Source organism: Bombus flavifrons, chromosome 9 (genome assembly GCF_040668555.2).
Source record: "Bombus flavifrons isolate JBK064 chromosome 9, iyBomFlav1_principal, whole genome shotgun sequence".
NCBI lineage: Eukaryota > Metazoa > Arthropoda > Insecta > Hymenoptera > Apidae > Bombus > Bombus flavifrons.
In genome coordinates this window covers 12061459-12080650 of record NC_138450.1, presented here as the reverse complement: position 1 = coordinate 12080650, position 19192 = coordinate 12061459, and the positions used below count along the sequence as shown (strand labels likewise).

The 19192-nt window shown below is 31.9% G+C and overlaps 2 protein-coding genes across 3 annotated transcripts; one reads left to right on the top strand and one right to left on the bottom strand.

Moving 5' to 3' along the window:
* The first annotated feature begins 1220 nt into the window (after positions 1-1220).
* FASN1 (Fatty acid synthase 1) lies at positions 1221-15587 on the top strand. Its single transcript, XM_069120814.1, has 8 exons — positions 1221-1521; positions 6789-6993; positions 7088-7441; positions 7539-10690; positions 10748-11192; positions 11315-14097; positions 14182-14415; positions 14508-15587. Exons 2-8 carry the CDS (start codon positions 6879-6881, stop codon positions 14604-14606), a joined length of 7182 nt encoding a protein of 2393 aa, XP_068976915.1. The 5' UTR covers positions 1221-1521; positions 6789-6878; the 3' UTR covers positions 14607-15587.
* Positions 15493-17431, bottom strand: LOC138183613 (2-oxoglutarate and iron-dependent oxygenase domain-containing protein 3). 2 transcript variants are annotated; one of them, XM_069120815.1, is made up of 6 exons: positions 17214-17431; positions 16396-16833; positions 16173-16326; positions 15985-16111; positions 15767-15912; positions 15493-15680 (listed from the first exon to the last, which is right to left on the bottom strand). In XM_069120815.1, exons 1-5 carry the CDS (start codon positions 17327-17329, stop codon positions 15770-15772), a joined length of 978 nt encoding a protein of 325 aa, XP_068976916.1. In that variant the 5' UTR covers positions 17330-17431; the 3' UTR covers positions 15493-15680; positions 15767-15769. The 2 variants fall into 2 exon arrangements, with proteins under 2 accessions (XP_068976916.1, XP_068976917.1); XM_069120816.1 differs by lacking the exon at positions 15493-15680 and having other exon boundaries at positions 15718-15912; positions 17083-17221.
* Between the last annotated feature and the right edge of the window lie 1761 nt (positions 17432-19192).

The following is a 19192-nucleotide window of genomic DNA, read 5'->3' as shown; positions in this document are numbered from 1 at the left end:
ATATAACACGCGGCAAGCAGACTTGTAACTAAAGGCAGTGGCAAAGACCTCTTCAAAGAGTTATCAATAAAGGGCAAGAAGGGGCACACATCTTACCTCACATTTTTCTATCAAAATATGTAATAGAAGTCTTATTTCGACTATGATCTTATGAAATCATATCACGTAAGATTTTATCATTTCTTCGTTTATCAATAAAAAATTAAACGCGATATGCTAATTATTAAATATATGAATCTAACTTCATTTTAAAATAGACTCGTGTCAAGTAGATGATATTTTTTATTTATAAAAAGAACAACATAATATGCGTATTTATTATGAGTCATAACTCATTAATATTATAATTTATGTAATTTTCTTTCAATGATAACAATTTACTATTTCATGAAACAAAATTGTATTATCTACAATAATAGTTTTAAGAACAAATATAACATTTAACGGAAAGGAAAGTTGGATAAAATACTAATATAAAATAATATACTAATATAACTAAATACTAATATAAATATAAAATACTAATTATCTGTTAAAATACTAATATGTTATATAAGATCAATAGTTTCATTGCAAAAGTTAGAAAATTAAATGACATTTTATTATTAATTACCATAAGATGAAAATAAACGCGAGGAATAAATGTTTTTTTAGCGTTCTTGATTTGATAAAATCCTAACCATTTCAAATAGTACACGTAATGACCTTCACGAATCTTTCTCACAATTTGCATTATATATGCATTATATTATATATAAACTACACAATATATACGTATATATATATATATATTTCGAAAAAAATGATAATAGGAGGAGGTAAACGGACCCTAATATTTATAAATGTTTTGAAAATCCGCCGATTACGTTACTGCACTAGGATATCGATCTTGACTGTGTATACCGACAACAATTCTGTGCTAGTTATCGGCAATGATAATATTAGTATTATATAAAATAAAAACGCGACAAAGTTAACATGTGACAACCCATGAACATTATGCATGTATCCAATCAATCGAATTTTAAGATATAAAACGAAGTGTTGTATTAGTCGCAAGGATAAATATAAATCAGGGAAAAAACGGAATATTCGTAACGGAAGACGGAACGCTGGTCCATTCTCATGCGCGTGCGTACCGGAAACGTGAATTCCTATTGGTCGACACCATATGGTCTGATGTCAGACCATAAGGTCTGTCCAATTCAATAATAACGAGATGCTCACAGGCTAGACGCTAGCCAGTTTTCTGCGACGTGCACACTGGACTTGTACTGGTTATATCGATAGGAAAATCGCACGTCGCGTCTCTAAAAAAAATTACTAAACAGCTAGGGCCATTTCTGTAGTTAAATATCATTACACATTCCGTAGTCTCTTCATTCCCATTATTACAAGTTGCTCGTCAAGATCTATATTATTTATTATAGCAAGTCGGTGGTGTACAATAGTCGAGTACGCAGGCTTTTTGGAAAAGAAACAGAATTCACAACGTTTGTCAGGATTATACCCACGTGCGAGGTAAGTGTTATTTCATTTTCAATTAAGATTATCATTTTGCCACTGTATAATTTACTAAAATATTATCAATTTATTAATGTTATTTAAATGACTGTGACAGTTCTATATATTTTTTTATATTTTTGGAAACATTATAGAAAATTGATCAACTTATTGATTATGTGTTGTTGGAAATTAAATATTTTAATTATAAAAGTATCATTACGATGTGAAAGTATAATAATTTTAAATATTCAATGTTTTTTCATTGATAAATTTATCAAAATACTATTGACTTATTAGCAATATTATTCGAATTATTATGATAGATACATTATCTCCTACATTTTTAAAAACATAGTAGAAAATTAATCAACTTTATTGATCATATATTATTCGATGTTTAATTCTTTAAATTTAAAAGTATCATTATGATGTCAGAATATAAAAATCCGTTAGTATATCTGGTTCACTTGAACTATTATCATTTCTATATGAACTGTTTAGTCATACAAGCGTAACAGAAATACAATCTTTCATTCGTAGAAACATAAAATAATCACTTTTGTAATATCGTAACAACTGTATAAATTTTATACCACGAATTAAACAGCAATAATAGGTGCATTAAATTTGTTTGGGTTCTGTAGTTCAGTAAACTATTACAATTCATAATATTATTTAGAGTCTTAAAAATTAATTATATGACTAGCTGTTCATTTTTTTACTTTCCATGGAATCTTTGGTTCTTATATTTTTCGTAATATCACTCATAACAAATCTAATCGCGGTTAGATTTTACCTGATAAATTACGATTACGCGTGAAGTTTCTATTTGCAATACTGTCAATGACAAGGAAGTTTATACGGAGAACGAATTGTTAATTTAGTTGGTCTTTGGGCATTATCTCGATACAGGATACGATATCATTTGTATCATATCTCATAGAGTATATTTTTTTCTGATATATTTTATCTTATTTTATTATATATATTATTATTATTATATATATTATTATTATTATATTTATTATAATATTATATTTTAGCTTGTATATTTTTCACGTGAACAGAACCTAGTTATACCTCCACGAATGTTGATGCGAATAACGCGTTTTATCTTACGTCAATGTCAAGTCTACTTGTACAAGTTCTTACTATTGTATCTTATACGTACGTAATGACCGGATAGTAATATGTTAAACATAAATAATGCGGTGTTTTTGTACATGCCACAGTAATAAACAAAGAATCATCTGTTGTCCTAGTAAATGTTCTATTTTGTTACTATAAAATTTGTATTGTAACATTTCAATTCATTTCTTACGTTCATTTGTTTTAAATTCATTTCCAAAAAATATGAGATGATTTAATAGCTTTTGTATGTCTTCTCAAACTCATGACTGACAAATGATTCAAGTTACTCATGTTTGGTGCAGAAAAAGAAATTCTTTTTCTTATAAAGAAGATAGAAATTGAGTGATCGTTTGAAAAATATCGTTTTTCGAATAACGAATAAACTTAAAGACATTTGTTTACATAAAAGTGTACAAAATTCGATTCGCTACAATGACTGATACAAATATTTTGATTCTACAGCTTGCCATCACCTGCGCAGCACAACACGTGACCAACTCATGTAAAGCACTAATGCTGAGTGATCAGTTTTTACGTTTTTACCTAACCGTATTCTTTTACGCGATAAAATTATTTGAGACCAGCGTGTAGCACGATGTATTCTATTCTTTCGTAACATTATTAATATTAGTTAGTGATAATTAAATACATTATTCTTTGCACTATCTATCTATGTCTTATTATGTATTTAAGTAAAAATATACACAGTTAATCACAAAAGTTTATTTACATATATACCTTTTAAATTTAAAATATTATAGTAAAAATATTAACTGCACGAATTTTTTTTGACACATTGAAACACATACATATTGTTAAAATGTAACACAATTTAATCGCGTTCAAAAGAACTAAAACATTAGAAGCTACAAAAATTACATACATTTGAAATTTTATATAAAATCATAAAAATGGTAGACATTAATATTATATTAATGTCTTGTAGATTTCCTCAGCATCAATAATATGCTACTATCTCTTTGACGTTGCAAAAATATATGATTCTGTAATTTTCGACGTGATTTTATCCCGAAATTTTTTAGTCAATGTTTTAATTTTTTAATTTCTTTTATGAATACATTGATAAAGTGCTTATTTAATTTCTTTGGTAAGTGACATACACAAAATTCGATAGGTGTACATATATGTAGACTTTAGTATGAGTGATAGTACATGTAACAGTAAAGCAAAACACAGCATCGGATATAAGATCAGAATTAGTTTAATAATTCACCTAATATTCACCAAGTATTGCTTTAATGATTTTAATTTACGTAATTCATTTAAAGGCCACTAAATGTGTTCAATATGTATTTAATGACGTGAAGAGTTTTGTATGACGCGAATTATTCGATTATTTAACATATGCATCATATATTTAATATTTATGAGGCAAGCTCGAATCTTTATTCAAATTTCTTATCAGGTAAATTTCTAATTTATTACATTTAAATAATTTATTAATTTTTTAATTTAACAATTTATAATTTCAAAGAAATTTTATTCGATCGATTTTATCGTAACGGTAAATAACAATGTAGAAACTGTACCAACATGTTTTCTATTTTAGAGAAAATTCACATAAGGTTTGCATATTTTGAAGGCTAGTAATATTTATTTTCCGGTACGATTTGAATTCATGAGACACTTTTCTTCACGTGTCCATCAAGAACAAAGTGAAATTATAAATGTGCATATTTTCTTGATATATAGGGTGGTTGGTAACTGGTGGTACAAGCGGAAAGGGGGTGATTCTACGCGAAAAAAGAAGTCGAAAATATAGAATAAAAATTTTTCGTTTGAGGCTTTGTTTTCGAGAAAATCGACTTTGAATTTTCGCTCGGTACGCGTGCACTTTATCACGTCTCGTTATAACGGATCTCACTATAGATCGTTGTCTCGATGGAAAAATTAAAAAAAAAAAAAAAAAAAAAAAAAAAAAAAAAAAAAAAAAAAAATTCTATATTTTCAACTTCTTCTACGGAATCACCCCCTTTCCGCTTGTACCACCAGTTACCAACCACCCTGTATATTACATTGCCAACGTTAGAGATGTTGAGTTTCATGAAAATAAAACATACATAAAAGAAAAAAAATGGCAAATTATTGCAAGTTTCCAAGATCAGGTGATGCCAGGTTAAAGATTAGAAATATAAAAATATACGAATCCTGATATGTGACGGCTGGCACGTGACAAGAAAAAACTTATATAATACGCAATTAATGTCTGGAAGCAAAAAAAATAAATGTTCTGGAGATAAATTTGAAAGTAGAGGATTGTAAATGTTCTTCGTTCAGCAATTCGTGACATAATATTAATCTACAAAGAATTTCAGTTTTTTTTCAGGGATTATAAAGTTCAAGTTCTTGTGATATATTACATCAGCGTATAATTTATAGGAAAGAAAAAGAAATAAAAGTTACATATAATTATTTTCGCGCCACTGTAACAACTTATCATAATGTAAATTAGGCATATCAATGAAAAATTTGTTAATTAATTCGATTACAGTCATTTTAATACGTTATTCATACAAGAATATATTCACATATACATATATACCTGAAATGTTTCTGTCCTATATCTATCAGATATTGTTTCACTGAAACTTCTTGACTTACATAAACAATTCACAATATTCTCAATAACGTACATTATCTATAGATAGATACATATTTATTAAATGTAACACTAACTAAATCGCAGTAACCCAGTAATATCGTATATATTTTTACATATATTATCGTTATTATATCAAATATTATTAAATAAATAACTATATGTACATTTTCAAGTACCATAATGAATTTTCAGATTTTCTCATTGTTTGTAAAAATATATACATATATATTGTTGAGCATTCGAATTGTTATATTATTTCAACTTACTGTATAAGAGGAATTTCATAAATTTAGGAATTATGAAAATAAAATTTATATCGTGACAAATACCAATTGTGCAGTAATAAAAGATATTGAACAACGTAAAACGTGTTAATCTTTTAATTTGACTGTAATTAAGTATTCTCGTGAAAAACACCATATTTCGTGCATCACATGACCTTTTTAATCATAAATCTTCATAAATCGGTCTATTATCTGTTTAATACATATTACGGATCAAGGTGATATAGGAAAACAAGTATCGTATGATATGATCGTAATTAACAATCATACATAAATGACATGTACAGTCAACAAATTTTATCACATAAAATATGTTAATAAATTATGATGTAACAGTTTATAACACGTGATGATATAATTTATATCGCATCTCAACGTTGGGGTCAGGTCATCGCTATATCACGTGTTCTACTATTACGTTTCAATCGAAAGCTACTCGGATAATTACATGAAGATAGGGAAATGATAATTACATGAAGATAGGGAAATGTTAATTTTGACCGTTTCGCATTTTATGCATTCAGTCTTGACATTTGAATGGAATTGACATTAAATATTTATTAGCATATTGGAAATATAGAATAACGAAGAGATATTTGTCTTTTCTATTCATCTTTTTCAGTAGTTACATGAATAGTCTCGTATATCAAAAATGTATGCTTTACACATGGGTATAAAAAATAGTTATGTAATATTTTTGAACATGAATTTAATAAATATTAAATAAGTATTAAATATGTATATACAAAACAAAGGTTAAGTACGTTGGTGACACCGGGCAAGCAATGTTGCATCTTGCGCGCATAGTCACTACTAAACTGATTTATCCGGGAGTGAATCCAATTGAAATCACTCAATTAATCGCATGTCGCAGAGGAGATACTACGATAATCTAATACAATTGCTGAGACGTCTGAAATATTTAATAAGACAACTAGTTCTTGCTGTCCTACATTTATAGAATTTCGGTTTTAACTAACGAAATAATACTCCTTAATCGGTATTTTTATATAATCGCTACATTTTTTTTTCTTTTTAGAATTTCTTAATATATTAAATTAAAAAAAAAAAAATGTTATATAAATATCGATAAATTTATTCTGTTACGTGAATCGGTTAAAAGAGAAAGAATTATATAATATATGTAAATGCATAGACATACAGTTTAGTTGATATAGCAAATTGTATAATATTTAAAATATAATTTTTTTAATAAGTATCATATTTTTATTTCTAATTTTCAGCTTACAGTCCACTAGGCTCCATACGTCTGCTAAATTCTGCAAAAATAAAGAATACACGAAGGAAAAGTTGATCATATCATATTTATCACAATGCCAGCTCAATTTGAAAGTGCAAACACTCCCATTGTGAGAGAACCGACTATGTTGAACAGCAATACTAACGCATACGATGTAAATAATGAAATTGTCATTAGCGGTTTTTCAGGTGAGTAATTACATCACCATATATGTAAATACATCTCGAATTATATAATTTTACTTACGATTTAATATTTATAATTTTTTTCACATTTCTTTAGGCCGTTTCCCGGAATCCTCAGACATTGAAGAATTTAAGAAAAACTTATTCGAAGGTATCGACATGATCACAGATGATGAACGTCGTTGGCCTGCCGGACTCTTTGGTCTACCCAAGAGAACTGGTAAACTGAAGGATCTCAAATCGTTTGACGCTACCTTCTTTGGTGTTCATGCCAAACAGGCTCATGTAATGGATCCACAATTACGTCTTCTGTTAGAAGTAGTTTATGAAGCAATTGTAGATGCTGGTATCAATCCAAATGATATTAAGGGATCCAAAACTGGCGTATTCATTGGTGTCTCGTCCTCAGAATCAGATGAATTTTGGTCTAAAGATCCGGATCAAATTAACGGTTGGTAAACTTAATATTGCTGGCAATAATTAATAATAACTAATAACTTAATAGTAATAGAAACAATAATAAAATAATGATTTAAATGTGTCTACAGGATACGGATTAACGGGATGCTGCAGAGCTATGTTTCCAAACAGGATTTCATATACATTCGACTTCAACGGTCCTAGTTATGCAATAGACACCGCATGTTCTTCGTCTTTATATGCCATGCATCAAGCAATTGTATCAATTCGTTCAGGTGAATGCGACGCAGCTATAGTCGGTGGTTGTAATCTTCTTCTAAAACCTACCAGTTCTCTTCAGTTTCATCGATTAGGCATGTTATCTCCGGACGGTGCGTGTAAAGCATTCGATACTGATGGCAAAGGATATGTTAGATCAGAGGCTGTCTCGGTTCTTTTTTTGCAAAAAGCAAGGGATGCACGCAGAGTGTATGCCACTGTTTTACATGCTAAGACCAACACCGACGGTAACAAAGCTCAAGGAATCACTTTTCCCAGTGGAGACATGCAGAATAAATTGATGCGTGAAGTTTACGCGGAAGTAGGTGTTAATCCTGCAGACGTCGCTTACGTTGAAGCTCACGGAACAGGAACCAAAGTCGGGGACCCACAAGAAATCAATTCGATCGCAAATCTGTTCTGCAAAGGTAGAAAAGGTCCTCTATTGCTTGGTTCCGTTAAATCTAACATGGGACATTCAGAACCTGCCAGTGGAGTATGTTCTATGGCAAAATTGTTAATTGCCATGGAAGCAGGTGTAATCCCGGGTAATCTACATTTCAAGAATCCGAATACAGACATACCGGCATTGAGCGACGGAAGTATACAAGTTGTTGATAAGAACATGCCATGGAAAGGTGGACTCGTAGCGGTGAATTCTTTCGGTTTTGGTGGAGCTAACGCTCACATTCTTCTTCGTAGCAATCCTAAACCAAAGTTATCGCCAGTTTTAGACAATAAAGTACCCAAACTAGTTACCGTATCTGGTCGTACATCAGAGGCTGTGAACTTACTTCTGGACAAAGCCAAGGAATACGAGAAAGACGATGAGTTCATTGCTTTGCTTCATGATATTCACACGAATAATGTAGCAGGTCATCTTTATCGAGGATATTCCATTATGGGAAATGTCAACACTCGAGAAGTTGATTCATATGTCAATGAAAAGCGTCCTGTTTGGTTTGTATTCTCTGGCATGGGATCTCAGTGGCCCGGTATGGGTAAAGATTTGCTCTCTATCGACATATTCCAAAGAAGTTTGCGAAGGTGTGCTGAGGCTCTAAAACCTGAAGGAATTGATCTAATGAATCTTATTCAAAATGGAACAGCTGAAACCTTTGACGAAAATGTTTTATACTCATTCGTGTCCATTGCAGCCATTCAAGTTGCTCTTGTGGACGTATTAACGTATTTAGGTATTCAACCTGATGGTATTGTTGGACACTCCGTCGGCGAATTAGGATGTGCCTACGCAGATGGTACTTTTACTCCGGAACAAACGGTTCTGGCTGCATACTGGAGAGGAAAAACAATCAAAGATTCAAACTTACAGCCAGGAGGAATGGCTGCTGTAGGATTAAGTTGGGAGGAAGCGGCAGCTCGATGCCCACCCGATGTAACACCAGCTTGCAACAATTCAGCAGACTCTGTGACAGTTTCTGGTCCAATCGAATCTCTCAAGAAATTGGCAGATGATCTGCAAAAAGATAACATCTTTATAAAATTGGTGAATAGCTCTGGTGTTGCTTTCCATAGCAAATATGTAGCCCCAGTGGGTCAAAAGCTTCGTGCAATGTTGGAGAAAATTATAACAAATCCGAAACAGAGAACTTCCAGGTGGATTTCTACATCAATACCGGAATCAGCTTGGGGTACCCCATTGGCACAACTTAGTAGTGCTGCCTATCACGTGAATAACCTATTGTCGCCTGTACTATTTTACCAAGCATTAGGTCATATCCCAGAAAACGCGATAGTTATCGAAATTGCACCACATTGTCTATTGCAAGCAATCTTGCGTAGATCATTGCCGTCAACTGTGACCAATATTGGGCTACATAAACGAGGTCATGCAAACAATCTGAATTTCTTCCTAGAAAATATAGGAAAGTTATATTTAGCAGGAGGACAACCCAGAGTGTCTAAATTGTATCCACCAGTTAATTATCCAGTTGGTCGTGGCACACCAATGATTAATAGCTTGGTTAAATGGGATCATTCTGTAGAATGGAATTTAGCTGACTATGCAGGAACTAACGCATCTTTTGGTGAAAATGTAGTGGAAGTGAATCTGTCCAAAGAAACAGATGCTTATCTAGTTGGTCACTGTATCGATGAAAGAATTCTTTTCCCTGCTACTGGTTACCTAGTGATTGTCTGGAAAACCTACGCAAAAATGCGTGGAACCGATTTCGAGAAATTACCAATTACATTTGAGAATGTAAAATTCCAAAGAGCTACCATTATGCCAATGGATGGCACTGTGAAATTTTCGATCAATATATTCGTGGGCACTGGAGACTTTGAAATTTGTGAAAGTGGATCTGTGGTAGTAACTGGAACAGTTTCTGTACCAGAAAACGTTGATAAAATGTTATTAAATATACCTGCTCCGATTGTAAAAAATGAAAGTACTGTCGTAGAATTGAAGACAACTGACGTTTACAAGGAACTCAGACTTAGAGGATATAATTATACTGGAATTTTCCAAGGAATTAAAATTGTCCATAATGGTGGTGTTTCTGGTAGACTTCTCTGGAATGACTGGATTTCTTTCATGGATACCATGCTTCAATTCAGCATCCTTGAAAAGGATTGTAGAGGGCTATATGTACCAGTTCGTGTGCAATATGTTGCCATCAATCCCATTGCTCATTTAGAGCTTATTGAAAATTATAAGGAAGACGAGGGTGTTCCAATATATACTTATCCAAATATTGGTGTTATTAAATCAGGCGGTGTTGAAATCAGAAAGATGAAAGCCTCTTTGATTGCAAAGAAGCAACAGATTCGACCTCCTAAACTTGAAAGATGTTTGTTCATACCATATGAAAATTCTCAACCATTAGTGCAGGATCCAGAAAAGGCTAAAGTCCATGCTCTTACTATATTATTACTAACGGTCCATGAAAATATAAGTGGAATCAAACTGAAAATAACCGAAGTGTCTGGAGATCGTCCTGTGGATTCTCTAATCTTGCCCTATATAAAGACATGGTGTTCTGGGGAACCTCTAATAAATGTAAGTATTTTACAACTGCAGTTTAAAAAAGTAAGACTTATTGGATATTTTTCTTAGGGGGATTTACAACTAGCTGCAGTTTTGCGTAAAAGATATGCCAGCTTAAAACAAAGTATAAAAGTTGTAAAACGCAATGTGGAAAAAGAACCAATTGGTCAAGATTTGCACATTGCAGTAGCTAGCAATGTATTAACTGACAATTCGTTGAATGTATTGAAAAATTTGAAAGACAGTGTAATGAACGGAGGATTCATACTTTTGGAAGAAACTGCCCAAACTGATTTTAACGTGGCAGATCCAGATTTGGTGTTTGTAGCTAAACAGGTCATTCCTGGAAAATCTTACATTCTACTCAAAAAGAAGGAAGTAAGACCGGATCCTATAGTCATACAACTAACGGAAAAGAATTTCTCTTGGGTAGAAGGTGTTAAGGCAACTTTGAAAAATGTTGTGGCTCAGAATCAGAGACCTTTGTTCGTCTGTCAGGGTGAAGAATTATTTGGTAAGTGTCATTAAACGTTTTTTGCAATATATACAGATAATTATAACATAACAGACAAAATTACAATTTCTATCAATTATTAAAATAATCTTAATTTTCATAACATGTGATATTTTTTATAGGTATGGTTGGATTTATGAATTGTATGCTTAATGAAGATGGTGGTGCAAAAGCATCTTACGTTTTCATTCAAGACAAGAACATGCCCAAATTTAACTTAAATGATAAATTTTATGCTAAACAACTGGACAAACAAATGTTCGCTAATATTTTGAGGGGAGGTCAATGGGGATGCTACAAACATATAGAATTAGATCAGCAAAATGAATCATCTCTTCAAGTTGAACACGCATATATTAACGCTTTGAACAGAGGCGACCTGAGCAGCTTAAGATGGATTGAAAGTCCATTGAGCTATTACCAACTAGAAAAGTTCCCAAATACAGAATTATGCTCCGTGTACTACGCACCATTAAACTTCAGGGATATCATGTTAGCAACTGGGAAACTGCCGCCAGATGCTCTTCCCGGAAATCTAGCTACGCAAGACTGTATATTGGGTCTCGAATTTTCTGGACGTGACTCGAAGGGTCAACGAGTTATGGCTATGGTGCCAGCACGTGGTTTGGCAACCACTGTTGTAGCTGATCCTGGTTTCATGTGGAAAGTACCTGATAAGTGGTCTTTAGAAGAAGCAGCGACCGTTCCAGTTGCTTATGCTACCAGTTACTATGCTCTCTGTGTTCGAGGTCACATGAAACCCGGTGACAGTGTTCTGATTCACGCTGGTAGTGGAGGTGTTGGACAAGCGAGTATCTCTATAGCCTTACACGCAGGATGCAAAGTATTCACCACTGTTGGAACACAAGACAAACGAGACTTCTTGAAGAAAATGTTTCCTGCATTGACTGATAGGAATATCGGCAACTCTCGAGACACTAGTTTCGAGCAACTGATACTTAATGAAACTAACGGGCGTGGTGTAGACATAGTGCTTAATTCATTAGCTGAAGAGAAATTACAAGCTAGTATCAGATGCCTTGCTCAGGGTGGTCGTTTCCTTGAAATTGGGAAATTCGATTTGTCGAATGATTCGCCTCTGGGTATGTCCGTATTTTTGAAGAACGTTTCTTTCCATGGAATACTTTTGGATGCGATCTGCGAAGATGATGGCCCAGAGAGACAAGAAGTTGTAAGACTTGTCAGTGAGGGAATAAAAAGTGGCGCTGTTCGCCCACTTCCTTCCACGGTCTTTTCAGAACAACAGATTGAACAATCATTCAGATATATGGCTACTGGTAAACATATTGGAAAAGTTCTATTGAAGATTCGAGATGAGGAAAAGCAGAAAGTTGTGCAATCACCGCAAAAAGTAGTTTCCGCTATTCCACGCACATATTTGAATCCTGATAAGTCGTATATATTAGTTGGTGGTCTTGGTGGATTTGGTTTAGAATTAGCATATTGGATGATTTTACGTGGTGCGAAATATATAATCCTCACATCGAGGTCTGGAGTAACTACAGGCTTCCAGGCATTGTGTATTCGTCGTTGGCGCAATATGGGTGCACATATCAAAATTTCAACGGCAGATATAACAACATTGGATGGAGCGAAACAACTTATAAAAGAAAGTAAAGCATTAGCCCCGGTTGGTGGTATATTCAATTTGGCTGCTGTTTTGCGAGACGGCCTGTTTGAAAATCTTACTGAATCTGATTTCGTAATATCAGCATCACCTAAAGTTACTGGAACCAAGAATCTGGATATAGTATCGCGAGAATGTTCCTCATTAGATTATTTTGTTGTGTTCTCATCTGTCACAAGTGGAAGAGGCAACGTGGGTCAAACTAATTATGGTCTTGCAAATTCTGCTATGGAAAGGATGATGGAACAAAGACAAGCGAATGGTTTACCTGGCCTTGCCATTCAATGGGGAGCCATTGGTGATGTTGGTCTAATTTTAGAGAAAATGGGTGGTTTTAATGATACTGAAGTTGGCGGTACTTTGCCGCAACGTATACAAAATTGTCTCGAAACAATGGACATATTCCTTCAACAACCACATCCAATTCTGGCATCGCTTGTTACGGCAAATAAAGATAATGCGGTAGAAAGCGCAAATAAAGTTAGTGTTGTCCAAGCAATAGCCAATATCTTGGGGATCAAAGCATTAGAAACTGTTAACGGTAGTACTAGCTTGGCTGATCTTGGAATGGACTCCTTGATGGGAACAGAAATTAAACAAACCATGGAAAGGAATTACGATATAGTATTATCTGCTCTTGAAATTCGTAATTTAACATTCGACAAGTTAGGAAAATTAGACAATACTTCTGGGGCAGAAGCAGGAAACGCTGGTGCTGATTCAGATGATGAGGAGACCATCCAAGATGCTGGTGGTCTGCTCTCATTTGAAGGTACGGAGATCGTACCTGTCAAGATTATTGTTCCACTCAGTACAGCGAACTCGGCTGGGCAGCCATTATTCTTTGTTCCCGCTATCGAAGGAGTTGCTGCACCATTCAAAACTGTGGCCAGTGAATTGAATCGACCTGCTTGGAGCTTCCAATGTACAGAAAGCTGCCCATTAGAATCTGTATCATCATTAGCGAATTTCTTTTTGAAGAAAATGCGGGCGATTCAAAGTGAAGGACCATATGACATAATAGGATATTCCTTTGGATCTTGCATTGGCCTGGAAATGGCTGTTCAATTACAGAAAGCTGGACATAAGGCAAACTTAACTGTCATCGACGGCTCACCGGATTTCGTAAAATTACATTCTGTGGAACTTGGAAAGCGTGCTGCTACCGAAGAAAGTTCAGAAGTGATTACAGATGGTTTACGAAAATGTTTAGCGTATTTTGTCAGGCAGTTCAGGAGCAACATCACTTTCCTTAAGGTATTTTTATTTTCATACACACATTGTTTCATAATTTTACCATACATTAGATATTCTATTTTATCTATTTTCTCTTTTTCCTAGTTATATGACATGCTGAAAAATATAAACACAACTGAGGTTGTATTAAACAAAGTGGTCGAATTGATAGACGACAAAAATTTGGACTCCGAAGATTTAAAGAGTGCTGCTCTATTATTCTACAAGAAATTGAAGGCGGCTTTCTTTTATAAACCAGAAAAATATGATGGAGATATTGTATTACTTAAAGCCAAAGATAGCTTTGTTCCTCTAAACAATGACTATGGTTTATCGAAGGTAATTATTACGTTTACACATAAAACATTAATTTATTAATGTATATATGTTTCGTCTTTTAAATTCTTATAATATGTTTAATCTTCTTATAGATTTCCAACAAAGTAAAAGTTATAGAACTACCCGGAAATCATAGGAGCATTTTATTAGGAAAGAGCGCATCACAAATTGCGAATATTCTAGGATCGTAAAAAATACATCTCAACTTATAAAATTATTTGAAGTTTATTATGAAGAAATTATTAAACTCAAAGAATTTTCTATAATATTAATATCATTACTTAAATGTACATAAAAAGTTGCATAGGTACATTCCAGAGAACTTTCAATGTACATTGATATTGATGGAGATCATCAAAACTTAATGTGTAATATTTAATGATTCCTACATATTTTCTGTAAAGTTACTTTTGTACAAATGTTTCTTCTTTCAAATCTGTATATGCATTGTTTATATCATCTGTATTATTAAGTTATGTAGCCAATTTCTCTATTTTCTAATCGTAGATACTTCAATTTGTGGAATGAAAAATAGGTACCAAGTTAAAGGAATAATTTTGCGGTCCCTATTTTATAGTAATTTTGGACATACAAATTACTATTATTATAAGTTTATAGTATATTTCAGAAATTCTTACTATAGGTTTTTGTAATGGTTTTATAGTGGACAAATACTATTACTTAAACATATAGTATAAAATATGTATACACAAAAGATGGTTTATTAAATTTCATTGTGTCAAATATTATTTCAAATTTAGGTTTCTTAAGAACATGTGATACTTTCAAATAGGAAAAGAATATGTACAAAAAACACTTAACAAAGATAACGATAAAACAACTCTTATACATCTTTTCCACTCTTACACTTTTGAATAATCTATAGTCTATATGGATAAATGTAACAAAACAGAGAGATTCCAGTGATGAAATTCAATATACATATATTCTATGTATATTTATATACATTAAAAATGTATTGCACATAACATACTTAATGCTTTGTTAAAAGCAACCATTTATACTATATTTTTTCATTAGCATTAAGAGATTGGTTTGTTAAATAATAAATATGTATATGTTCATAACTATTTTAATTGTCACCAGGCGTATACATTGTGCATTCGTCATATGTTCTTGTATCATATTGATAAGTAAATAAAGGATATAAATTTAACAGTTTGCACGCGCATATGTTAATATTATATACATATCTAATATATGCATACAGTTACATATAAACTTCTTTTGGAATGAGATATTTTATTAGAAGGAATATTTTAAAATAAGTAAATTTCTAATATAAAATTATAATGAATATATATTTTTTGCTTATACAATGATCTTACTTTTCCTATTTTATTCGATAATTTGGATCAGAAATTGCGGCATTTGGATCACACGTAAAAGATATGGTTAACGCATATCGAGTTCCTGATTGTACTCTTTCAACTTCATGTAAATTCTCACTACCTGAAGTAAACATAGATACTCTACCTATAAAAGAAACTTGAAATAATATTTTTTTTCGCTTATTAACAGTATTTTTTCTTTGCAATCATCGTTTACCTTTACGAGGTTCTATCACAGTTTTTACATTATTTTTATCGACAAACATAAATCGACCTCCTTCAAAATCCCTTCCAAAATCGCTCAGATAAAGTAAAGTAGTATAGTGGAAAAATTCATATGTTTCCTATAATAAATATTAAAATTTCAAAATAGATAAATTATAAATTATTTAATAATTTATGCACCTTATCAACATGAGGATGCCAATATTCGTCATGTATCGTTTTTGCAGACACATTAGTCATTCGGGAAAAAAACGTAGGCTTTGTTAAAAATATTTTGTTTGAAGGTATTCCAAAGTTATGCGCTACTGCATGTTGTATCTTAGTCTTTGCTACTCTGCAAATGTTGTAGAATTACAAAATTGGAGATAATATTGTTTTAAATAACTATGAAGAATTTATATACTTATAAATTGCAAAATCAGCACTATTGAATATTTCTTTTGTTTCTGGTAAAGTGTAAATATCTATAAAGCCTTGACCTTTACTCAGAGCACCAGAATGAAGGTCCAAAATACTTGCACCTCCATCAGAACCAGCTAAATTCAAACCATTTACTGCCATTTTCAACAAAACATCAGTTTCTGTTGATGACACTAATTTATCTGTAACTATCCTTCCACATCTTTCGGGTACACATTCAGGATATGTACTTATTTCAGCTTCATAATCGCTTGAACATTTAACATTCACAGTGCGACTTAATAAAATCTCTTTCTGTTTAGCCAAATAAATTTCTTTACCCTGTCGACTACTATACCAAACTATGAATAATACTGCAAATATTAGGGCAGAACGAGACCATACCCTCTGATAAGGAAATCTTACAGAGGGCCCATATTTTCTGCAAAATAATAAATCTCATAAATTTTATTCATATATTTTTAAAATAATTTATCATAACCAAATTAGTAAAATACATTTTAGAAAAGTTATGTAAAGTTAATCTTTTATAGATAACGTAGACTGTATAAAATATATCACATAAGAAAAAATATAGAATAATACATGTATATTAAAAAGTAATATCACATCGTAATATGAGAATGTCTAAACATATTAACCTATACAACAATATTTATGTTCAATTTACATTAAAAATTTTAATAAACAAGACGCATTTTTACTCATAATAACTAATATTTGTAAATTTAGCACTTTACACAAATAAATTGTATTTTCAATAATGTTTTAAACTAATTGATTGATTTTTATTTCACATACAACTTGATATTTTCACTTGTGTCCTCTTTTACATTTTCTTCACTTTTCTCATCCTTTTGGTTTGTTTTTTCTTTTTTTACTTGCTTTTTCTTTGCTTTCTTAGTTTCTTGTGTCATTATTAATACAATTTCTTCGACAGTACTAACATCTGTACAAAAGACTTACTTTCTGTTTGTTTCTATCACTGTATTTTTGATATACCCAATCTAGTATTATTAAGTACTACGTAAAACAAAAGTGAAAAATATTTCGAAGTGTATTCAGTTACATCAAAAATATTTCGAAATGTATATATATATATATATTTACACGAGTTTTAGCGATATGTACAGTAATATCCGATTTAATAATTTTAATATACATATCTAAAAATTGATACTCTCACTTTCGTTATAAATACAATCGAAAAGGTTAAATATCATTGCAATTTGTCATTGGCAAACATTGGCAAATATTTACCATTTACTTATATTTTTATATTTTAGGCATCTATATCTCTCATAAGGTATTTTTTGCATCATATCATTTTTAATTTATAAATGTTTTTATTCGATACTTATTTATTTGTACTTATGAACCAGCGATAGTCGGTAACATCTCAACCTTAAATCAAATATTAAGTCTCAAAATTGTTTATTGTATATTCATTTAATATTCATTTAATTTTATAAGCAACCCTTTTAAATACTAATTGTACGATTCTTATGTCGAATTTCTTTGATTACCCTATTTCTTTAGACTTTTATAAATACTGGTTGACTTTTTGCAAATGGTACTGCTTTCGCTATCTACCATCTTCTTTTCTCCAATAATATTTCTGCTTATAATTGAATTATTTATAACAGATGTAAAATTCGATGTTTGTTTTATTTTCATCAATGAAAAAGAATGCGATTAGCCAACGAATTATCACAATAGGGGTTAAAACAACCACCAATGGTACAAGTTTCAGTTAGTACTTGTAACCATGACTACACACGGTGAAGCATGGCCGCTCGATTAACAGTTTGCGAAGGAACATTGCGCAGAAAGGTAATCACGTACGTGGAATGTTGATGAGCCAGATGGTTTTTGTCGTAAGTAAAAATTAAAATCATCATATTCGTTCACGCTTTCCAAGTTACAGTGAATATTGAAATTCGAACGGACAACGTCTCCAACTAACGCTTCCGGTTAAACTACGATACGATAAACTTGAGCCGTTTGCTTAACTTTAGTCGTTTCGCCAGATTTCAAAACTTTTGAATTTTGTCCCACGTTCGCATTGAACGTAAAAATTTCTAAAGTAATGCTTTTATAAGTAAATTAAATATTTGAGGATTAAGAACGCGCAGTTAAATCGTGCAAATATATTAAAACAGGTGTTAATTATAGTACGATCTTACGTTGATTGATCGGTTTTGTTTTTTACGTGTTGGTTATTTGTATAATATTTTGTATATTGTATAATGTTAGCAGATATTGGCGAAGAATTGTAAACGATCGAATAGATTCAATTGATCGTGAATTTACCGAGATGAAATTTTTATTCTATTTAAATTCGACTTATCGCGTTCCATGTTATTCCACACTGTTCTGTAGTATTTGTTATTGTAATTGTTCTTGCATCATTATTTCGCGTAACATTTTTCAATATGATTTTAAAATAAAAATATTGAATGTCGGGTAGCAAATGAATTACAATTAATCACTTATTAGTTCATTAATATTTATATCTTATTATTTAACTGCTGCTTAGATCCAGCGTTTTTTTTTTTTTTTTTATTATACAATAACAGGCTCGTGTAAATTACCCAGAACTTTGCTGTCAAGTTAATTAGAAATATATTGCCAATCGTAAAAAATGAGAAAGTAACGCTATAACTTTTGATAGAAGGTCAGAACTTGAGTAATGGCCTGTTATACATACACTTAGCCGGTCTCTTGAATCGTAAGACCTAAGAAAATCTATATTCTCGCATGACTGACCCGTTACGAAA